Raw genomic sequence first — 24997 nt, 5'->3', positions numbered from 1 at the left:
GTCTGTGATAGGAAAGCGTACCTTTCACTTATGCTTTGCTAGATGATTTGACCTTTGTCCCAAAAACCAGGAAATTTATTCCTCTGAAAACTGGAACTCTCCGGGGAAATCTGCCAATTCTGATCACCCTAAATTGGGCACACAGTTGATAATCTCCAATGCCTCAAAATCTTCAGCAAACTTCTACAAATAAACATCTACACCTTAAAAGCATCCTCGGTAAACAGAAATTTCCATGGAGCTGTGTTACAACTATAAAAAATGGGCATTTGGCCAAATTTCCATTGCTGGTCAATCTGTTGTGAACAATAGTGATCTATTGTCACTTTAATCCGCATCGGCCCATCCTTAAGGGTGAAAAATTCTATGAAGGGACATGGGAAGAAAGCCAGAAAAACTATGTCCTTGTTCAGATAGAAGTATGAAAGCGCTTTTAGAGTGGAGGAAGATTGAGTCTAAAACATCTCAAACACTATGAAACATATAAGGGCTTGAAAATACTAGGGGTCTAAAGTTCACTAAAGACCATTGGCTATGTTATAATCATTAAGAAGGCAATCGTCCAAAGAAGAAGTTTGATGATGCAATATGCCACAAGACAAAAGGTTTGCTTATCTGCCTAAAAAGTAACAGATTAAGTTTCAATGGGTCAGTGGGATGAAATACAAGAGGGAAAGAGAGAACCTGGCACCTCATATGCATCTTAATGGTCTAGTTAGCATTGTAGAACCGGTCCCCCCAAAAATTCCAGCACTACAAGGTAGTTCTTTGCAGGTGTCCACCAAACTCTGTCTCAGTCAAGAAGTGAGAGAAGGATACCATATTGTCAATTCAGCTTTACATGTGTTGGTGTTATTTAATAAAGCCATTTGCTCACATGCAAGTTCTAATGAAGAATTTCCTGACAAGTGCAAGAACCCTTAGTTTCTCAAATTATATGCCCACTGTTATTTCTTTAGGAACCATGTTCTCAAATTAACTGATGGGTAGGAAGGGGTGTTGCATTCTGTCTCTCCCTCACCTATCTGGACGAGGATTATATTGGAGAACCAGAGCTGGCCAGGCCAGACAGAAATCAACAAGCTCACCATTTACCCTGGGTTCTTTCTTTTCTTCTGGAGAATATTTGGAACCAGATAAGTGACAAGATAAGTGTAGAGAAATGCTCCTGTCCATCAGATCATCAAGCAGCACCCCAGAAAGTTATGTCTACTCCACGTAGACGAAGGGATGTCATCACACATGGAGAATTAAAGATGCTTCTACTGGAGTTCACCGCAAAGCTTTGAGGAAGTCAGCCAGCAGAGATGTGTGGAATGGGTCCTCCATTGCTTTCGGATGTAAAATAGGGCTGGGGTGATGTCTGTGTGTATTATCACTATATCACTACAGTGGATGTCAGCACTAGTCAGAAGGCCTTCAACAGTGAGATGACTGCTTTCAAGTCCAACACATTTAAGCATGGGGATGTGTTGGACTTCTCCCACAGAGGAACTGACAGGGTTCTTCCAAACTGCCACTCTGAGAAAACAGCGGTGGCTACAAGCTCCGGACAAAGGCAATAGAAGAGGTATCGCACTAAGGGCCAGATGTAGAAAGCCGTTTGCATGGTGCAAACTGCGAAAATCGCAGTTTGCGCCATGCAAACGGCCTAACGCGATGCTCATTCACAAATTGCGAGTCGGTACCGACTCGCAATTTGTGAATGCGACACGCAAATAGGAAGGGGTGTTCCCTTCCTATTTGCGACTCGCATTGCAATTCAGAATTGCTTTGTGATCGCAAATGTGGTCGCAAAGCAACTCGCAGTTACCACCAGTGTCACACTGGTGGTAACTCATTCGCAAAAGGGAAGGGGTCCCCATGGGACCTCTTCCCCTTTGTGAATGTCGCCAAAAATATTTTTTCAGAGCAGGCAGTGGTCCTATGGCCCACTGCCTGCTCCGAAAAAACGAAACCAAATGGTTTCGGTATTTTTTTCATTTTGCAACTCGTTTTCCTTTAAGGAAAACGGGCTGCAAAATAAAAAATAAAAAACTGCTTTATTTAAAAAGCAGTCACAGACATGGAGGTCTGCTGACTTCAGCAGGCCACCATCCCTGTGAGTGCAGGGACTCGCTATGGGGTCGCAAAATGCGACCCACCTCTTGAATATTGATGAGGTGGGTCTTTGCGACCCCATAGCGAGTCGCAGACGGTGTCTGAGACACCGTTCTGCATCCGTGATTGCGACTCGGAAATTGCGAGTAGGACAGACTCGCAATTTCCGAGTCGCAATCTCGAAGTTTGCTACATGTGGCCCTAAGTCCTTATTCCTAGCACTTCCGGGGTGGAAATAAGTATCAGATTGAGCTCAACTTTTCTTCCTGCAGATGGTGACAGATGAAGTTACAGAATGTAATTCTGGGGACTTCCATAGAATACTTCCTATTTGCAGAATGCACTGCCTAGTTGATGGATGATACGCTCTATGCAAAAACAAATCTTTAGCAAGAAAAATAATAAGTTGCCCCATAAACACGATCCCTCTGTATGACATGAGCAATGATCTTAGGTACACAAATCTGTTGACCAAAGCAGACTCTGTACCCTCCCTGGAAGCTACTTTAACAACAATCTTATAACTATGGGTATGAATGTTCTGCTAATTCTGGAAGGCTGCCATTGGAGCCAGGAACTTTGTAATGACCACAAGGACACAGCTGAGGCAAAAAGGTAGTATCCTGTACTGATAATTGTAAACCAGAAGTAATTTCTGCGCTTCTTCAGCATGCACACTGCAAAGGATGTGGCCAGATGGTCCATTATGCACATTATGTCCGGTTGTTGCTCTGTGAAGCTGTCAAGGCCTAAGCTAAGGTTAATGTTTTGCAGTTTTGTGGGAGGATGAAGTTGATTAAATCTGGGAGAACCAAGGCAGAACAGCCTTCTCAATTTCCTTAATATGGAAGTACTGTGAGTATTTTCTCTATGCCTTTATGTTTGGATTCTGCTTAATAGCTCTTAAATGCAGGTGCCTCCCCACCTATGGCAAAGGTTCTTCAGATGTGGTATAGGAGTGTGGCTACCTGGATGGTGGGGGCTACGGCAGCTAGACAGCATATCTGTTCTTCCTAAGTGAGGAGATCTACACATCTTTGGTGATCTTGGTCTAGTGGAGGTAGCAGAGTTGGCTTTCTTAGAGGATGCCAGCTGGTTCGCAGGAAAGTCATTGGAATTTCATGTCTTCATCTGGGTAGCAAGATTGTTGTTCCCTCTGAAGTGTCTCCTCCTCACTTGTATGCTTCCCAGGGAGCACAGGAGTGCATCAGAGACCTTGGGATGAAAGGACTCACGACCTCAAAAAATGTGAAGGTCTTAAATGACTGTAATAAGGGCAGACTGGTGCTACTACTAAACCTGCTAAGCCATTTGGGTGTAACCATGCCAGTACTGTTTGCTAAAGGACCTCTTCTGTCGTGATATCAAACTTTGTATTCCCATAAAAAAAGAATACTAATCACTTTTTCCTGAACCCCAAGTTTCAGGTCCTCTGACTAGGAGAGCCACACCAATGAGGCCTCTGGCTATCAGCATTTTCAGATTCACAATTTCATTGCACAATTTAAGCAAGGACTACTATTCTTCTTTGTAGATCCCAGAAGCAGGTAGGACAAATTTAAGTGGTGGAATTCAAACCAGAGGAGTATTTAGCTGTCCATGATCTTATTGGCATTGGCCTACCACGGGGTTTGATGGTTTGATCACCGGTCTGGAATATCTTCTTCCAGTTATTATCTAGAGACTTTGCCATCTTGTCCAAACTTTGTTTTGACCTTAAAAAATTCTTCTATCAGCAGATGGACTCCCGGATATAAATACTGTCCAGCTCTTTCGGGCCGGGTACCTTGTGTTCAAAGATGTGAAAACTGCAGCCTTGTAGAAAGGCTTTGTCCAAATCTCCAGTGCCTGCTTGAGAATCTGGGTTTCTATGGCCAAGGCTGGTTGTGGTGGGGAAGTGCTGTAGCCACCAAGTTGTAGACACCCTCATTCTCCAGAAAAGGCACCAGTGTCATATTATAGCACTTCAAAAGCCTTGGCTTTCAGATTCTGGATTATTAAATGGTAGAAATGGTCCCACAAAATTAGACAAGGTTTAATTGAGAAAACTTGTGTTTAACACCGAATAGCCATGGTACAACAGGCAAGCGTTTCCCAGAGACATGTGTGTTAAGTGTTAGACTTTTCATCCTTGGCGGGCCTCCCTTAACTTTTTGCCTCTGTTTCCCAGGTTGTTGATGTGTGCTGGACTCTGATTTTGCTGTTTTTGTTATCCTGGGCACTTAACCACTGCTAACCAGTGCTAAAGTGCAAGTGCTCCTATACAAAATGTGTATGTAATTGGCTTATCCATGGCTGGCATATTTGATTTACTAGTAAGCCCCTAGTAAAGTGCACTAGAGGTGCCAGGGCCTGTAAAGCAAATGCTACTAGTTGGCCTATAACACTGGATGTGCCACCCACATAAGTAGCCGTGTAATCTTGTCTCAGACCTGCCACTGCAGTGTCTGTGTGTGAAGTTTTAAACTGTAAATTCGACTTGGCAAGTGTACCGACTTGCCAGGCCTAAACCTTCCCTTTTCCTACATGTCAGACACTTCTAAGGTAGGCCCTAGATAGCCCCAAGGGCAGGGTGCAGTGTATGGTTAAGGTAGGACATATAGTTACGTGTTTCATATGTCCTAACAGTGAAATATTGCTAAATTCGTTTTTCACTGTTGCAAGGCCTTTCCCTCTCATAGGTTAACATGGGGGCTACCTTTAAATATGATTAAAGTGTAGATTCCCTTTGGGAGCGGATAGACATGGAGTTTGGGGTCTCTGAGCTCACAATTTAAAAATACATCTTTTAGTAAAGTTGTTTTTAAGATTGTGTGTTTGAAAATGCCACTTTTAGAAGGTGAGCATTTTCTTGCTTATACCATTTCTGTGACTCTGCCTGTTTGTGGATTCCCTGTCTGGGCCAGTTTGACAGTTGGGCTGGCTGCACCTCACACTAGACAGTGACACAAAGGGAGCTGGGGTGTGGTCTGCATTTCCTGATGAGCCATCTGTGCTAGGAGGGAGGGGAGGAGTGGTCACTCACACCTGAAAGGGCTGTGCCTGCCCTCATACAATGCAGTCTCCAACCCCCTGGTGAGTGTCTGTGGCCTGGCCTGGGCAAGGCAGGATTTCACAATCAAGGAAGACTTTGCTTTGAAGTAGGCCTACTTCAAAGGGAAAAATGTGTATAAGAAGGGCACCCAAAACCACAGACTTTAGAACACTTCTGGAAACCAAGAGGAACATCTGCCTGGAGAAGAGCTGAACAGCTGAGGAAGAAGAGCTGTCCTGCCTGTGACTGTGCTTTGTGGAGCTATCCTGTAGTTGCTGCTTCTGCCAGAGTAAGAGGGCAAAGACTGGACTTTGTGTGCCTTCCATCTTGTGAAGATTTCCAAGGGCTTGTTTTAGAGCTTGCCTCCTGTTGTCTGAAGTCTCAGGGGCAGCAAAGACTTCTCCCTGCCAACACCTGGAGTCTCTGGAGAGACTCCTACTCTGCCAAGTGGTGCCCATCCAGTTCCTGGGACCCTGAAAGGGGAAGCTGGCAGCCTAAAATTAAGTAATCCACGCACAGAACGCCGTGCGGGGAAAAGATCGACGCAACTCCGATCTGCGGGTGAAAAAAATCAACGCACAGCTACCTTCGTGGCTGAAAATTGATGCTCGTCTGCAACGCGACCCGAAGATAGACGCCCGGGGCTGGGAAACGATACACAGCATCGCTAATGGAGGCTGGTGAGATCGCACCTGCGCTGAGTGTTTTTCAGATCATGCGGCTGGATTTCCTTTGCAAGTACCGCTGGGCGTGTAAAAAAAACGCAAGGCCTGCCAGGACCCGAGCAGAAACGACGCACGCCGACCCGACAAAAGGAGAAACGACGCAAGGTCTCGCTCTTGAGTGAAATCGACATATCGCAAGCACTTTTTGGGCACAATCGCCCGTGCTGGGTTATTTTTGACACATCCAAGGTACATTGTAACGCTAACAGTGTTAGTGTGTGTTTAAAATCACATGAAGACTCTTTTTGCATTTTTATTGATAACTTGACTTGTGTATTGTGGATTTTTGTCGCTTTGGTCTTGTTTTGTTTAGATAAATATTTTCAATTTTTCTAAACCTGTGTTGTGTCATTTTGTAGTGTTTTCATTAAGTTACTGTGGGGGTCATTCTGACCCTGGCGGTCGGTGACCGCCAGGGTCACCGACCACGGGAGCACCGCCAACAGGCTGGCGGTGCTCCTAAGGGCATTCTGACCGCGGCGGTTCTGCCGCGGTCAGATGCGGGAAACCGGCGGTCTCCCGCCGGTTTCCCGCTGCCCTGCAGAATCCTCCATGGCGGCGGAGCACGCTCCGCCGCCATGGGGATTCTGACACCCCCTACCGCCATCCTGTTCCTGGCGGGTCTCCCGCCAGGAACAGGATGGCGGCAGGGGGTGCCGCGGGGCCCCTGGGGGCCCCACTCAGTATTTCAGTGTCTGCTATGCAGACACTGAAATACGCGACGGGTGCAACAGCACCCGTCGCACCTTCCCACTACGCCGGCTCAATTCTGAGCCGGCGTCCTCGTGGGAAGGTTGATTTGCCCTGGGCTGGCGGGCGGCCTTTTGGCGGCCGCCCGCCAGCCCAGGGCAAATCCCAAAATACCCTCCGTGGTCTTTAGACCGCGGAGTGGTATTTTGGTGGGGGTACTTCGGCGGGCGGCCTCCGCCGCCCGTCGAAGTTAGAATGACCCCCTGTGTGTGTTGGTACAAATAACTTACACCTAGCACTCTGAAGTTAAGCCTACTGCTCGTGCCAAGCTACCAAGTGTGTAAGCAAGGGTTAGCTGAGGGTGATTCTCTTTTGCCCTGACTAGAGTGAGGGTCCTTGCTTGAACAGGTGGTAACCTGACTGCCAACCAAAGACCCCATTTCTAACATTAAGTATTAAAGCAGCACTGAAAGAACTAGGCCAATAATATTCTCACAAAGAGAGGAAGTGTTATACACAAAATGCCAAAAAATGAGTCTAATCGAATTAAGGGAAGATGAGAGTTTAATCTATGAGCATTAGCAGACGTGGCCACCAGAGAAAACCAAAAAAACAAATAGTTACCAGTATTGTTCTCTCATAGATGCTCCACGCCTGGGGTAGACTCTGTAACCTTCCAGGCTGATATCTTCCAAGGTTTCCAATCTTCCAACACCACAGATGCACAGAGATACCAACCTCTCTATAATTACTTACTGCTACAGCCAAATGTCCCAATTTCTTCAACTGGTGGATATCTTCTCCATTGTTACTTCTAAAGCTCTCCGTCTGCTACGGAACCCAGGGATCAATATCACTTCAGCATGTGCCCCAGCAGGGTCGAGTGGACTCAGTTCCCAAATGGTCTGCTGAATCTGCCAGACAGCTGGAGCCTTTCATCTGTAAGTTTTTCCCCCAGAGGCTTCAGGAGGAGGCCAACCAACTAAACTTTGGAAGGCACTTTCAGTCCCTGGGTACAACTGTAGAGCTCTATGAATTTCTTCTAATTTCAAACCTTATGCAGTTGAGTTTTGAGAGGCTGCTGCTAGACACTAAGTTTCATAATGTATACCAGCTAGTGACCGGTAACGTCACAACCAATCCTTAAATAATTGCTAGATACGTGTCTGTTCACTTTCCTGGGCAAGCCGGTCCTTCCTACTTTCCAGAAAATTATGTCAGGGTTCACAGCTCTTAAAGTCTACTAAGGAGCTGTCATACTAAAGTGAAGATCCACTCCTGCCAAACTATCCCTAACTCTCTCTGTAAACAGATTCCCCACAAACTTTGAGAAGATAGAGGATGGTTTTAATAGATCCCAGTTATAAAGCCTTCTTACAACTCGCCGCCTTTAGGATAACAATGTAAAATCGTCCAGACCCGATACTGGTCCTGTATGACGCCATCTGTATTAAACATACGTTCCAGGTCTCACATTCTAAAATAAATGGCCAGTAATTACCCCTCCCAGTTTTCTGCTAGCAGAGACTGGTCAGTTGTCCACTCAGCAGTATCTTTTCACATCTAATCAGTATGCTAATCACTGCCACTGGCAGAAATAAAACCAGCGCTAGAGCTTCTAATTTGCATCATTTGTTTTCATAAAGTTAGCTTTATACTATAATGAGCAAAATTCTATCTTCAGCAGTTAACTAGATTATGAGTAAATTTTAAAATGTGTGTGAATCAAGTGGGTACTACTTTCAACAGGAAATGTTACAGTAGCCTTAGCAGCGGATATAGCAAGTTGTAAGTATAGGGAAATGTTAGTCTCAGTATTTAGTATGTCCCACTTTTATCCATTAAGGCCCATATGCACTAAAGCTTTGTCTGACAGACACAAAATGGGTAAAACCCTTTGATACATCTGGTCCCAGCCTTGAGTGGTAAAATGCACATTTAAAGGCACCTGGCCTGATTTTTGTATTTCTTTTTCTACAAGTCAACGTGGTATACTATGATATGGCTGTGACGTTGTTGGCTAGCCTGGCTACAATGGCAGACCTGAAGCCATTTTTCTACCATCATTCATGTGAGCGGTTTTAAATGTACACTACAGACAACATGGCATTTAAAGTTTATTTCACTGGCATGTTCCTAAACCACAATACTGTGGCTAAGGGGGTTCAGCATTTATCATATCTACTCCCTGTCTGATGGATCAAGTTTGCTTGCAGTGCATGCGTAGATGCAGTTAGTGAGACCTCCACGATGGAGAGAGATGGTCCTGGGAGTGTGCCTCCCAAACTCTTTGTCAAAAAACGTGCTCTGTACTAAACCCAGTGCTAAGAACCTGTATCAACATCCTGACTCTTATTCCTGGTAAAGAAATCCAACATTGCTTTAGGGATCAGTTCATCCTTACAGTGAATGCAAGCACAGAGGTTTTGGATGTACCAATGAGAGCAAAGCGCAAGTGGACACCAATTAACTACTACACATGCACTAGATGCAGAGGATATGCAGGTCAGCCGTTACAAACAACTGATGGTACAACGCAAAAGAGAAGATTGAGTTGACTCAACCAGCTACAGATAGACCCAAAAATAGACAACAATACAGGAGCCGGATAATGCCATCAATTTTATTGAGCGCGAGTGAAGCAGGTTACACAGCAATCCATTGGGCAAAATAAGCGAGAAATGTGGAGAGCACACATACGCAAAGAGATGGGTTGGTGACTTAAGGCATGTGTCTGCATATGCAGTACAAGCACGTGAAGCTTTGAAGTTAAACAGCTAGGAGCAACTTCCAGTCCCCTAATAAGGAAGAAAGTCCACAAGTGGAAAATCCAAAAGTGACAAGAAGTAAAAGTAACTAAAAACAGCATGAGCCAGCAGAGCTGCTCATGAGCACCCTCAGATATGACATGGTGGTAATACAAAAGGTAAAGAAGCTAGTGGACATTCTAAGCACCACGCTGGTTTGATGCGAGAAGATCCAATCCTAAAATCCTTGGGATTCAGTACTGTGATTTGACAAGCTATGATGATATTAAATCAAATATTCAGAAAGGGGTTGTGACCTTGAGGATATGAGAGGCATAAAGAAACTGCATAGCAAATTCAGAGATTCGGGCACGGACCTGAAGAGCTCAACGATAAGAGGTAGTCCTGCAAATTCTGAGACTGAGCCTGGGGAATAATCTAGAGAGTTTACAAGCTACCTTGCAGGCACCAAAGTCCAGCCAACTGATGCAGGTGAGTCAGGTGTGCCCATTCAGCCTCTGGTATGACTGCATTATGTTTATCAATGCAATCCTGCAGCAAACACAGAGTGGATATCTGCACAGTATGTCCATCTTTGACTGAGTGTGTCATAAAACCATGCCACACCCCCTTATCAAAGACCCTTTGACTGCCATTCACTCCCAGTTGGTACTCTAAAGTGACCGTGGCACGGGTAATTCCCCCAACATGCTCTGTATTCTACAATCAAAGGAGCAGTCGCACCTTGGGTTTTAGAATAGAATTTGTATGGACATTTGGTTTATTAGCAGGGGCAATTGTGCTGAAACTCTGTAAACAGAGTTAACACTATGCAGACTATCAACACGGAAAGACTGAAAAGCTGACTCAAATTCTGCGATTTCAAGACTTATAAACAACATTTTTTCATATCTCTGCAGTAGAGGGCTGCTTCATATGATCGATCATGATCAATAACGCTATTAGCATACACTTTAATTCCCAACTCACTAAAAGCTTTCTGAAGTCGTGCCTCGGTTAGAAACCAGGTTTTATAGAACCAATCAGTTCACAGAAGCCATTCATCCTCCATTTCTCCTCCCATCATCGCCTGCCTTACAACCATCATCAACCGCTCTCATAAATGGAACCTATCAGCCGCCATCTTGGAGGGAACAGGAAAGCGTGTGTGTTGGGCCTTCTGAAACAAGCTGCACTTTTTCTTCATTCATCATTTGCTGGTACTTTGACCCGATTTTCCTAGCCCAGCTTTTCAGGATTCGTGCCATGTACTCATGAAAACTAAACACGAAATAAATAATCTTGGAAAATCAATGTCGTGCCAAATAGGGTAGGGTTGGGGACCCAGAATACAAGCGTGCGGGTGGTGTTTCTGCTCTCAAGCAATTAACAATCATGACATTTTTAGCAGGGACCTGGGCAGCTTTCTTCATGGCACATCATAGAAGACAATTTGAATGCAGGATCGGCTGCAGTCATTTTGTAGCAAAGGATTAATACCCTGATAAATGAACCCAGACAGCCAATCAATATGGGATGATAATAACAGCACGTAGCATCAAGGGCCATTAGATTCTACAGCGGAGAGCAGGAGAAAGAACCAGGATGGGCATTTAATAAAAGAAAAGAGCAGCGAGAGGGTCATTCAGACTCTGGTGGTTAGTCACACCTGCCTTGATAGAAGAAATTAATTGCAGAAGCAAAACACAAAGACAGCCTACTAAGAAGATGAGCAAACCGCATCCACTGGAGGCGTATTGTTGATGCACTGGCTGAGCAGGAATTTTGCTAACTGGGAAATTGCTTCCACTTAAAAAGGTTTCTGGATAAATATAAGAGTTAAGTATTTTTGTGGGCTACAGCACTCAGAGGTTTGGGGGGTGGGTGAGCAGGGTACACGTGCCTCCTCTGACTGAACGTGCCATGGTTTACAGAGCACTCTGGGCGAAACCAAATTTGATGCCCCCACGCACTTTTTGGGAATCTAAATCTTTGGAATAGCTGCAGGGAGCTCCTGCGCCCCTCTCGAATTTGGCGCCCAGGCACTTGCCCAAGGTCGGTCCTGCCCCCTACGACTTACGCTCACCTTCCTACTCCTCGATCGCCGATCCACACTTGCAACTCAAAGGATTCAATCGTAAAACGTAACCCTTTTCCAAATGAACTGCGAGGTGACATTAAGTATGGCTTATCAGTTTTATTAACAGAAAAGACAGAGCTCACCTCCCTGCAAAGTGTATTCGATCACCGCCCTGCTGAAGGTGCCCAGGCCGGCTCCATTATACGCCGCCACCTGGATTTCATACTGTGTCCAGATGATCAGCTCCTTGACTAGGCAGTAATTAATCTCTGGGCTAGAGATGTTTTTATACTGGTACTCCCCGGGGAGGCCAGCCAGGCGGTATCTGCAGAGGAGAGGAAAAGCACATAGCAGTCAATTACATGGCAGCAATGACCGTCCCCGCACCTACAGCCACGCGGCACCGGCTGCAAGCAGGCAACAGCCACACTTTTACAGCGCGCTCGTAACATTACCATAACAAGGATGGGAGCAGAACCAGGGAAAACAGCCCGCATCCCGGTGATATACCCAGCTCGACTGATGCGGAATTTATAATCCGAGCTCGGGGACATTACACGCTTCGGGTCAAACTAAACTGCTACTTCACCCTGTTATTCGACTGCGGAAAAATATAGCTTTTTATGCATAACTGTTCCATAAAATCTGTGATTCGGCAGAGAAAATACATAACTGACGGAGCTGGCCCTGGGGGAGGGGTGTTATCAAGACGCAGCTGCCAATCCAATAGACATTTTTTAAATCTGTGCACCTGAAACTTTAGAGTCGGGGGGCAGCATTGCCCTCACCCGCGGGTGTCTAGAGCAGCGTGTCTGTGGGGTTGTACTAGTGGTTCCACCTCCCGGTGTGATTATATCTTCCCTCTAAGCCCAGGCAGAAACATCACCCTCCCCTGAAAGAAACGCTTAGGATGTGCTCTGTGACAACGGTGGTGGCGGGAGGTGGCTGTGTCGGTGTGCGCGTGAGTATCAGAGTGGCCATCAAGGTTCACGTGAGATTGGGGTTCAAGAGGGTTGCGGTACAGGAACAGAGATTGTTGTCGCTGTGGAAAGCAATGGGCCTGAGACAGAAGATGCTCTTACAGAGGCAGGGATGGAGAGTGGCATGCAACGAGGGAAGGAGAACACAGCATCGAGGCTCAGTATCCCTAACAGTGGGAAGGAGGAGAAACACAAGTACCCATTATGCCGCCCATACGGGGTGAATTCATAGAAGCAGAAATTTTACGAATGGCCTCTGTGGCTATCTGGAGACACGTAATATATCTCCATGATTAAGTGTGCTACAAGGAAGGAAACCCAAAGGTGAACACAACTGTCAGTGACCAATGTTTCAGTTAAGTTTCCTTTGGAAAATTGTAAGATCAGAATCAAGACTTCCTAAGCAAAGATCTCAACATCCATTAAAGATTGCAGCAGGGTGAGAGCATCAATTCCAGAAGTAAAGCTTCATACTTATTCCTAGGTGGTTGATGGCCAGTGCGTCTCACTGAGTGCATATCTACAACAGGCCCTCCGCTAATCAAAGAAAGTACTCTGGCGTAGGTTTTACTGCCAACCTCAAAAAACTGCACACATTTGGTTTCGGCATGACACATCTACCTACTCACTTTCATTTCCTGTCTCCTGATAGTCACTGACTTTCATAACTTAAACATGAAAGTACTTAAACTTCCACAAAAATGTAATGACCCCCAGATTTTATACAGGGAATGCAGAATTATTAGGCAAATGAGTATTTTGACCACATCATCCTCTTTATGCATGTTGTCTTACTCCAAGCTGTATAGGCTCGAAAGCCTACTACCAATTAAGCATATTAGGTGATGTGCATCTCTGTAATGAGAAGGGGTGTGGTCTAATGACATCAACACCCTATATCAGGTGTGCATAATTATTAGGCAACTTCCTTTCCTTTGGCAAAATGGGTCAAAAGAAGGACTTGACAGGCTCAGAAAAGTCAAAAATAGTGAGATATCTTGCAGAGGGATGCAGCACTCTTAAAATTGCAAAGCTTCTGAAGCGTGATCATCGAACAATCAAGCGTTTCATTCAAAATAGTCAACAGGGTCGCAAGAAGCGTGTGGAAAAACCAAGGCGCAAAATAACTGCCCATGAACTGAGAAAAGTCAAGCGTGCAGCTGCCACGATGCCACTTGCCACCAGTTTGGCCATATTTCAGAGCTGCAACATCACTGGAGTGCCCAAAAGCACAAGGTGTGCAATACTCAGAGACATGGCCAAGGTAAGAAAGGCTGAAAGACGACCACCACTGAACAAGACACACAAGCTGAAACGTCAAGACTGGGCCAATAAATATCTCAAGACTGATTTTTCTAAGGTTTTATGGACTGATGAAATGAGAGTGAGTCTTGATGGGCCAGATGGATGGGCCCGTGGCTGGATTGGTAAAGGGCAGAGAGCTCCAGTCCGACGCAGACGCCAGCAAGGTGGAGGTGGAGTACTGGTTTGGGCTGGTATCATCAAAGATGAGCTTGTGGGGCCTTTTCGGGTTGAGGATGGAGTCAAGCTCAACTCCCAGTCCTACTGCCAGTTCCTGGAAGACACCTTCTTCAAGCAGTGGTACATGAAGAAGTCTGCATCCTTCAAGAAAAACATGATTTTCATGCAGGACAATGCTCCATCACACGCGTCCAAGTACTCCACAGCGTGGCTGGCAAGAAAGGGTATAAAAGAAGGAAATCTAATGACATGGCCTCCTTGTTCACCTGATCTGAACCCCATTGAGAACCTGTGGTCCATCATCAAATGTGAGAGTTACAAGGAGGGAAAACAGTACACCTCTCTGAACAGTGTCTGGGAGGCTGTGGTTGCTGCTGCACGCAATGTTGATGGTGAACAGATCAAAAAACTGACAGAATCCATGGATGGCAGGCTTTTGAGTGTCCTTGCAAAGAAAGGTGGCTATATTGGTCACTGATTTGTTTTTGTTTTGTTTTTGAATGTCAGAAATGTATATTTGTGAATGTTGAGATGTTATATTGGTTTCACTGGTAATAATAAATAATTGAAATGGGTATATATTTTTTTTTTGTTAAGTTGCCTAATAATTATGCACAGTAATAGTCACCTGCACACACAGATATCCCCCTAACATAGCTAAAACTAAAAACAAACTAAAAACTACTTCCAAAAATATTCAGCTTTGATATTGATGAGTTTTTTGGGTTCATTGAGAACATGGTTGTTGTTCAATAATAAAATTAATCCTCAAAAATACAACTTGCCTAATAATTCTGCACTCCCTGTACTTGTAATTTCCAAATTTCCGATCGCAAACAGTTAATGCAAGGGGGATGCAAGGCAATCATTATGAACAAACAGGTGCAAATGTTATCCAACTCAGTGGAAAACGACTGGCTTCCATTTTGTGACAGCGGGAAATGGGGGGTTAGTAGTAAAGTTTAAGTTCTCCTGACTGCTGCCCTGCCGCCGAGACGAACAATGGTGCAACAACCGAGACATTCACATATTCTAGAAGCTTCTTGATCAGCGCCACACTAAGATCCCATCCAAGTCACAACCCCTTTTACCTTAGAATGTATCCATGAAGGACACCATTGTGGTCACTCTCAGGTGGTGGCTGCCACTGTACCATGATGGACTGATTGGTGCGTCCGCTGGCCACAATATTTTTGGGAGGTGCGCTGGGGGTTTCTTCAGGCAACATCAACCTAAGCACAACAGTATCAAAGAAGTCACACACTTGACAGTTTCATCAAATATACCCTTATTTGGCTTTCACAATTCAACTGCATTCATCAAAATTCGAAGTATATTTTCATTCCAACACCAAAAGTGTTTATTAAGACCACAACCCAGCAACCACCTGCAATCAGAAAGGTAATGTGTCTGTTACTTTGGAACAAACGCTCATTTTGTATGCTACAAATCCTCACTGCTTAAATCCAATTAAATATCATAGCAATCACTGGGCCAAAATTAGATTTTCAATTAAACATAAACACACATTCAAATATATACAGGATTTAGTTCAATATTTTGGCAAAACATAAGGATGACCTTAAACAAATATGACCATAGCACATCTGCATGTAAATCTACCCTCCAACACAAAAAAGAGGGATGTTTGGTGTTCTCACCCTTTCCCTTAATGGCATTCATTTATTCTGGTGTTCTGCACTGGGTGCTAGAGAAACTTAGGTGCTAGAATTTAACAAACCACAAATGGAGGCACGAGTGTGGTATTAGTGCCTCTCTGAATCAACCCACTTCCCTAAACATTTTGTGTAACAGTAGTATGGGTTGTACACTACTCAATCACCATGTACTTTTGACAAGAGGCCTCCCCTCAGTAATGCAGGGTTGATGTCACTAATAAATAAAAAGCATTTGCCAGGTTTGGGGACCATCGTATGATATTAGTTTACATTTCCTTATTTGGATCTTTCACAATTTCCGAAATGAGGTCCTGATCTATGAACGTATTTTATCCACTGTGAGTCTAAGAAGAATGTGGTGATACGTAAGGGCCACACTCAGGAGAGATCGGGACACATAAAAAGTGTGTGCAGGGTTTATTGCCTTATTCAACGCCTTTCACAAGCACAATACAAATTGTTCCAGAGTTCGTATATTAAATTCCGAACATTGAAAAAAGCAATTTAGCTTTTAACTGGTGAGCAATTCCAACCCTGTTCTCCCTTTCATCTGAGGATGCAGGGAATGAAGGTCCAAAGCTGACAGTAGCATGATAAAGCCATCCTTCAGATGTCACTTTGAAATGAATTCTCAAGTACCTGGAATTCTACTTTAGGGCTAGTTTGAAAATATTATGAATCTAAGAGCCATCGAAAATGTTAAAGCTCAGATACAGAATCTCAAGCTGTAGGTGCAGATATTGAAACTGTAGCAATAACATTTGTTGTTATATAAAACAGTTCTACATTATAGTACTGAATGCACAAACACTGATGATGAAAACATTCTGATTCAACAAACATTGAATACAAGAACACGTATAATTTAATTTAAACTTAAGGTAGCAACAAAAAAAATGAAACAAAAGAGAACCCAAACAACTGAAAATAATTTAAAATGTAGCTTTACTTTCTTAACAACACAGGTGTCTGTTCCCTTCTGGTCAAACTGTAACCCTTATTACTCAGCACAAAAAAAATCAGATTTGGTGAAGACACAGTACGTGAATTAAGCACAAAAAACGGTGTTGTTTTCACTCCATTACAATAAACTTCTCTCTAGTTAAACACTCCTGCAGTACAACTTTTGGAGGTCAGACTATAACAGCATAAGGCACTCACAAGAATTGCAGTGAACAGACTGGCGCTCACATCACACTCAAAATACTGACCTAGTACTTATTCTTGGGTCGCTCACTTCACTGGGGGGGTTAAGTGGGGCTTCCCCTTCAGTGTGTTGCCAGCTGACCACATTCCTTTGGCATCCAGATTACCATCCTGGAGTGGAGGACTAAAGGTTTGGTGACCAGCAATATCATTTCCCAGTGTGGGCCCGTCTGCACGCTGAAAAGTCATCTCCATAATCCCTGCTTGGGAAGCGAACTGGTGACTGCCAGACCCATCCTCTGGATTGGCAAAAATTAGCAAAACCGAGGAAATAAAACCCCCTTGACCCTCTAAGTCTTCCTTATATCTACTGTTGTAGCTAAATTGAACAATACTTTTAAATGGGGGAAAACGCTGTTCCATGCACAGGCCACCTTCACTCTGCTTTAAAGTGGTAACTCCGAACATGGCCATATAACATGTCTAAGATCCTGGCATTGGGGAGACAATTCCATGATCCCCTGAGTCTCTAGCACAGACCCTGGTACTGCCAAACTACCTTTCCCGGGGTTTCACTGCAGCTGCTGCCAACCCCTCTGACAGGTTTCTGCCCTCCTGGGGTCCAGCCAGGCTTGGCCCAGGAAGGCAGAACAAAGGACTTCCTCAGAGAGAGGGTGTTACCCCCTCTCCCTTTGGAAAAAGGTGTCAGGGCTGGGGAGGAGTAGCCTCCCCCAGCCTCTGGAAATGCTTTGAGGGGCACAGATGGTGCCCATCTCTGCATAAGCCAGTCTACACCGGTTCAGGGATCCCCCAGCCCTGCTCTAGCGTGAAACTTGGCAAAGGAAAGGGGAGTGACCACTCCCCTGACCTGCACCTCCCAGGGGAGGTGCCCAGAGCTCCTCCAGTGTGCTCCAGACCTCTGCCATCTTGGAAACAGAGGTGCTGCTGGCACACTGGACTGCTCTGAGTGGCCAGTGCCAGCAGGTGACGTCAGAGACTCCTTCTGATAGGCTCTTACCTGTGTTGCTAGCCTATCCTCCTTCCTAGGTAGCCAAACCTCCTTTTCTGGCTATTTAGGGTCTCTGCTTTGGGGAATTCTTTAGATAACGAATGCAAGAGCTCATCAGAGTTCCTCTGCATCTCTCTCTTCACCTTCTGCCAAACGATCGACCGCTGACTGCTCAGGACGCCTGCAAAACCGCAACAAAGTAGGAAAGACGACTACTGCAACCTTGTATCGCTGATCCTGCCTCCTTCTCGACTGTTTTCCTGGTGGTGCATGCTGTGGGGGTAGTCTGCCTCCTCTCTGCACTAGGAGCTCTGAAGAAATCTCCCGTGGGATGACGGAATCCTCCCCCTGCAACCGCAGGCAACAAAAGACTGCATCACCGGTCCTCTGGGTCCCCTCTCAGCACGACGAGCGTGGTCCCTGGAACTCAGCATCTCTGTCCAAGTGACTCCCACAGTCCAGTGACTCTTCAGTCCAAGTTTGGTGGAGGTAAGTCCTTGCCTCCCCACGCTAGACTGCATTGCTGGGTATGCGTGATTTGCAGCTGCTCCGGCTCCTGTGCACTCTTCCAGGATTTCCTTTGTGCATAGCCAAGCCTGGGTCCCCGACACTCTAACCTGCAGTGCACAACCTACTGAGTTGTCCTCCGGCGTCGTCGGACTCCCTTTTGGGTCTTCGGGTGAGCTCCGGTTCACTCCTCTTCGTAGTGCCTGTTCCGGCACTTCTGCGGATGCTGCCTGCTCCTGTGAGGGCTCCCTGACTTGCTGGGCGCCCCCTCTGTCTCCTCATCCAAGTGGCGACATCCTAGTCCCTCCTGGGCCACAGCAGCATCCAAAAACCCTAACCGCGACCCTTGCAGCTAGCAAGGCTTGTTTGCCGTCTTTCTGCGTGGGAACACCTCTGCAAGCTTCTTCACGACGTGGGACATCCATCCTCCAAAGGGGAAGTTTCTAGCCCTCTTTGTTCTTGCAGAATCTACAGCTTCTACCATTCGGTGGCAGCTTCCTTGCACCCTCAGCTGGCATTTCCTGGGCTTCTGCCCACTCTCGACTTTGTTGCGACTCTTGGACTTGGTCCCCTTGTTCCACAGGTACTCTCGTCCGGAAATCCACTTTGGTTGCATTACTGGTGTTGGTCTTCCTTGCAGAATTCCCCTATCACGACTTCTGTGCTCCCTGGGGAATATAGGTGCACTTTACACCTACTTTTCAGGGTCTTGGGGTGGCCTATTTTTCTAACCCTCACTGTTTTCTTACGGTCCCAGCGACCCTCTACAAGCTCACATAGGTTTGGGGTCCATTCGTGATTCGCATTCCACTTTTGGAGTATATGGTTTGAGTTGCCCCTATACCTATGTGCTCCTATTGCAATATACTGTAACTTTACATTGCTTGCATTACTTCCTTTTGCTATTACTGCATATTTTTGGTATTGTGTACATATATCTTGTGTATATTTGGCATCCTTATACTGAAGGTACTCACTGAGATACTTTTGGCATATTGTCATAAAAATAAAGTACCTTTATTTTTAGTATATCTGTGTATTGCGTTTTCTTATGATATTGTGCATATGACACCAGTGGTATAGTAGGAGCTTTGCATGTCTCCTAGTTCAGCCTAAGCTGCCTTCTATCAGCCTAAGCTGCTAGAAACACCTCTTCTACACTAATAAGGGATAACTGGACCTGGTACAGAGTGTAAGTACCCCTTGGTACCCACTACAAGCCAGGCCAGCCTCCTACATAGGCCCCCTAGAATCTTCCAAAATATTAACACTCACATTTTGCAACCACTCCATCCGGGAGCACACTAATCATTTCACCTGAGGCACTGCCACTCACCACAGACTCGGACCACACACACCTGATGTCATAAGCTTTTCATGCATCCAGAATTACATTGTTTGAGCATCCTCCTGGGATCACCAACAGTGACTTCTCAGCTGCCAGAAGAAACAGCATGTGATTCCATCAAACGTAATATAACCAAAAGTAACAATTTCCACAATTATCAGTGTCCCTCAATAGAAATCCAATCTACACACCCAATTTGTTCTGATAAAATTCCACTTAATGTACCACCCCATGCGGATATAATCACTCTTTAACATAAAACATAGCTACACTCATATTCGAAAAACTGTTGTCCCGAATGGAGTACATCTTCCTCGGAGACTTTAACTTGACTGGGACGCAGTCGAACACCTTCATAAGCAATAACTATGTCGCACAGCTTTCCATCTCTGACTCACTTAAAATGCACAATACTAGATCTTGTGATCTGAAACAAAGATTGATTCAAAATTTATACTTCAATATTACGTTTAGCTTGCTCTAAAAGGATCACCAATGGACAAGTCAATATCCTGAGCAATAGATTAGCAATGTCTCAAATATCAACTCAGTAGACCTACGCTCTAGAATATCCACATCCCTCTTCACCATCCTCCAAAGGGGGTGATAACATGAACAGCCATTATCTGACCTCCGCATCCACAGTCATCAATGAGGAGTCCCCATTATAATTGAAGCATCTCAAGACTAAGCCCACGATAAAATTATCAAACAAGCAACTCAATTTTCACTGAAACATTGTAAGACCAGAAGAAAGACAATGGGGATATTATCCCACCACTACCAGCCTAGGAAAACTCCAAATTGAAAGAAGAAAAACAGGAAACAAAAACATATTCATAGACATTGCCTTGTACATACAAGAGATCCACTGCACAAACATTTGACCTAAAAACAATTTAACGTAATTGGGCAATCTATAGAACCTACACCATTCACCCTGTCGAAAAGCAACCCAAATACAATCAGTGATAATTTTAGTTCATTTTTTAAACGCAAAAGTGAAGAAATGTAATTGTCCTGAATTGTCCCTCTTTAGCTGTCCGCCTCTGATTGCAACTTGTGATTTTACCAAAAAAGTTACCACCTTGTGGTCTGAGCTCAAAGACATTTCACCAACTGATCTTTGGAAAAATGTCCAAACTGGAAATTTCCTCTCACTTCTCTGATCGCATGCCCACCTCCATCATGGAAGACTTGAGTTTAACCATTGATTCCTCCTCAATAAACTGTAACAACGCCACTCTATTGCAAGGCATTGTGATAAATGTTTAAAGAATTGGTCAACTTATCCCCATTCTGTAAAAACACTCATCTGACCCAGGAAAACTACACAACACCCACCCAGTTGCTAAATTTTCCTATCTGACGAATGCTCTAGAAAACTAGGTGTACTTCCAACTAAAAAATGCAGGTAACACAACAATCTTCCTGGTCACTTTCAATCAAGATTCAGAACTTGTTGCAGTACAGGAAGAATTATTGTTGATGATGCTCTCCACATATTAGACAAAGAGGAATCATGCTTTCTGACCCCCAACCTCACTGTGGCTTTAGACATGGTATACAACCCCACTCTCCTAAAAACAACAAAAAACAAAATGGGACTGAAACTAACTATGCTCCAATGGTTTACCTCATACCTAGATAGTCACTTTCAGTATCATCTACTTCACCTCTTGCAATGCCACTGTCAAAAAGTGCCCCCCCCCACAGGTTCTATCCTCTTTGCTATCCTTTATCAACCACTACCTGGAGCCCTCTCAGTGCCCCCCATGACAACTCCAAAATCACACACCACTTTTAGGCAGACAACATCCAACTGTATAGAGAAGTCACTTTCATCGATGGACATAGAGTTCTTGACACTCAGCGAAAATAGAATCTTGGATGTTCGAGCATCAGCACAAACTGAATCTACAAAAGAGGGGATACCTCCTGATCTCACTCCCCAACAGTAAGTAGTATGATCATGGCTAAAATCTATTAGCACACTGAATTGCCAACCCTCTATGGTGAACTGTACAAAGTCACTTGGTTTTTGCCTTGACAAAAACATAGTACCTCCAAGCTCACAGAAACAAGTAAGCCAAAGGAGCGCTCTTCAGAAACTACTACACGGAGTGAAACATTTCTTTTCACCTGAGAATTTCAAGGAGGTGATTCAATCTCTTCTCAAGATTAGTCTGTGAAATAGAGGGATATCTAAACTTTACCTTGCACCCATAAAAGGAACTTTCCAATCACTGCTAGATTAGAATAAGGCTAAAAAAATATGATCACATCACCCTCATTTTGATTTCCGGTTAAAGCTAGAAGTATCCTTAAGAGGGCTTACATTATTCACAAAGGATTCCACAAGAAGACCCCAATCTATTTGACGGGAAAATTGATCATCTTAGGAGGTCAATGCCTCCTTTGGAGCTCTGACAAACTCCAACTTGAAAAAAGAACCCTCAAGCAAACCTTCTAGGGGTGTGTTCCCAAGCTGAAAAGCAACATTCCCCCATCAATCAAGTCCACTCTTTTCTTCCAATACGTTCTCCTCAAAGGGCCTGTTATCTTCTTGTAATAACTGGTTTTCAAGGAAATTCCAAATTAAAAAGCAATGGAACGCTGTCTATATTAATTATTACCCAACATGTGAGTGATCATAGACAGGATCTCAATCTCATCCTACATTCCATTTATCAAAGAAGATTCTACTGCTCTGTTTCTTCAGACGTAAAATGGATGTGCCTCAGCACTGACTGAGACTCACCAGTCTCACAGACTCTCATTGAGTCCAGGTCAATTCCTATCCGAGACCACTCCTCTGTATTCTGTGCGACATTATACATCAACCCTCTTAGTTATCTCCAGTATACCACATAGAAATTCTTTGCCTCTAATTCTTTCTCATTGGCATTTTCAACTATAATCAGATATGACTAGCATACTCATTCACGCCAATGTATATGTTTTCATGCGTTTAACACAGTTCTGTTGGATAAACTCTGTACTTTGTAAAGGCCTGACACTCATTGGGAGTTGTCTATATAAAACTCACAATAAACAAACAACACACTTGCTACAACCACTCTCTCTGGATGCTGAGGCGGTGACTACCTTACAAAATGAAAATTTAGTCAATATTTTTTAAACACAGCAAACATTTTCATTAAGTAAACTCATCAACTCAGGTAATCTTGTGTTTAGCAGCTCTTAATTTTAGCTGCTCCCTTTTGGAACTCAATGCACTTCAGGGCGATGGCTTGACCCAATATCATGAACTTGAAAGTGTAGGTAGATCACTAATAGAGGGGTGAGCTTGCTTTGTACCTGCTGGTCTCTTTGCTGTACTGGCCCTTCCCGACTTTGTTAACAGCGCATACACGGAACTGGTAGGTACGGGCTGGAGTCAGGCCGCTCACTGTGGCTGTAGTCACTTTAGAGTCGACGTTAGATAAATGCACCTTCCACGGAGAGTCTGAGAGAGAAACAAAATGCACAGGACATGAACCATAAACTGGAACATAATGACAAATGTTCAAGGCTCTGCATCCTGCTGGTACAGATTTTAGCACTTGTTTTCTGGAACGGGATGATGCACATGCCACTGCATAATAAATAAAAACTATATTCATTAACATTTTAATAAAAAAAGGAAAAACAAGGAAATGAGTCTGATAAAGACAGATGGGCTGTGCATTTCAATACCCATCTGTTTGGCAGCCCATTATGAAGCCACACCCATGAGCGGTTCTCGCGGAAGGGCTGTAATAAGAATCCGCAGTGGGGGTGGAATACGCTCTTCCCGCCCTTCAGCAGGTGCGCAAGAATGGTTCTATCAGCCAAATCTATTCCTCACTGTGAGATTCTGCCTGCGTATTCTGCATGCATGCATGCTGGAAACTGCCAAGGTGCATGCTTGCCAGTCCAATAATTCTGCTGATTGACTTCTCGGGGTAAATGGACCGGGCAATGCTGTCAGTAGCCTGCTGTCGGAATTACAGTTTCAGATGCCTGGCAAGGTGATAAATGAACTGCTGCATGGATCTGCACATAATATTCATATCATAGAAAATAAGGAGGAGGTTGCAGTTTCTTCCTGGAAGCACCAGTACCTGAAATGGAAGTGACATATGGAATTGTACAAGGAGAAGTATCACCTATGAGGCTGATTTCTGCTAAGGTGCTCCCAATGACCTCGCAGACACGGGAGCAAACTAACATTGTCTCTGTTGTCCTACAATACGTGCATAATTTCATTTACACCTACAATTTTATGTTGCACGTGGCCTTCATTTGAATCCCATACACAACTTGTCTCCCTGGACATGTGAAGAAGTGGCTAAAAGGTGTGGCATGATCCAGTGGTAAAGCCCAGGGGTAAGCTGTAGAATGCAAGTGCAAGCAGTATGACGTCACTACAGTTGACAACAAAACTGATTATTGTAAGGAAATGCCTCCTTGGCATGGTTACCCCCTGACTTTTTGCCTTTGCTGATGCTAAGTTATGACTTGAAGGTGTGCTGGGACCCTGCTAACCAGGCCCCAGCACCAGTGTTCTTTCCCTAAACTGTACCTTTGTCTCCACAATTGGCACAACCCTGGCACCCAGGTAAGTCCCTTGCAAATGGTACCCCTGGTACCAAGGGCCCTGATGCCAAGGAAGGTCTCTAAGGGCTGCAGCATGTCTTATGCCACCCTGGGGACCCCTCACTCAGCACATACACACTTGCTTGCCAGCTTGTGTGTGCTGGTGGGGAGAAAATGACTAAGTCGACATGGCACTCCCCTAAGAGTGCCATGCCAACCTCACACTGCCTATGGCATAGATAAGTCACCCCTCTAGCAGGCCTTACAGCCCTAAGGAAGGGTGCACTATACCACAGGTGAGGGCATAGGTGCATGTGCACTACGCCCCTACAGTGTCTAAGCAAAACCTTAGACATTGTAAGTGCAGGGTAGCCATAAGAGTATATGGTCTGGGAGCCTGTCAAACACGAACTCCACAGCACCATAATGGCTACACTAAAAACTGTGAAGTTTGGTATCAAACGTCTCAGCACAATAGATGCACACTGATGCCAGTGTGCACTTTATTGTAAAAATACACCCAGAGGGCATCTTAGAGATGCCCCCTGAAAACATACCCGACTCCAGTGTGGGCTGACTAGTTTTTGCCAGCCTGCCACACACCAGACATGTGGCTGGCCACATGGGGAGAGTGCCTTTGTCACTCTGTGGCCAGGAACAAAGCCTGTACTGGGTGGAGGTGCTTCTCACCTCCCCCTGCAGGAACTGTAACACCTGGCGGTGAGCCTCAAAGGCTCACCCCCTTTGTTACAGCACCACAGGGCATCCCAGCTAGTGGAGATGCCCGCCCCTCCAGCCACTGCCCCCACTTTTGGCGGCAAGGCTGTGGAGATAATGAGAAAAACAAGGATGAGTCACCCCCCAGTCAGGACAGCCCCTAAGGTGTCCT

General features: G+C 44.9%; 1 protein-coding gene across 1 annotated transcript in view; it reads right to left on the bottom strand.

The window, feature by feature from the left end:
- Positions 1 to 24997, bottom strand: part of SDK1 (sidekick cell adhesion molecule 1) — a 2061301-nt gene that overhangs the window by 588797 nt on the left and 1447507 nt on the right. The window contains exons 15-17 of the mRNA XM_069209963.1: positions 22849 to 22996; positions 14930 to 15070; positions 11520 to 11701 (exon numbers count right to left, since the gene is read on the bottom strand). Of these exons, the coding sequence (XP_069066064.1) occupies positions 11520 to 11701; positions 14930 to 15070; positions 22849 to 22996 (471 nt within the window). The remainder of the gene's footprint in view (positions 1 to 11519; positions 11702 to 14929; positions 15071 to 22848; positions 22997 to 24997) is intronic.

The sequence above is a fragment of the Pleurodeles waltl genome, chromosome 10, assembly GCF_031143425.1.
Source record: "Pleurodeles waltl isolate 20211129_DDA chromosome 10, aPleWal1.hap1.20221129, whole genome shotgun sequence".
In the NCBI taxonomy this organism is placed as follows: Eukaryota; Metazoa; Chordata; class Amphibia; order Caudata; family Salamandridae; genus Pleurodeles; species Pleurodeles waltl.
Note: the sequence above shows the minus strand (reverse complement) of the source record. Positions and strands in the feature narration are given on the sequence as shown.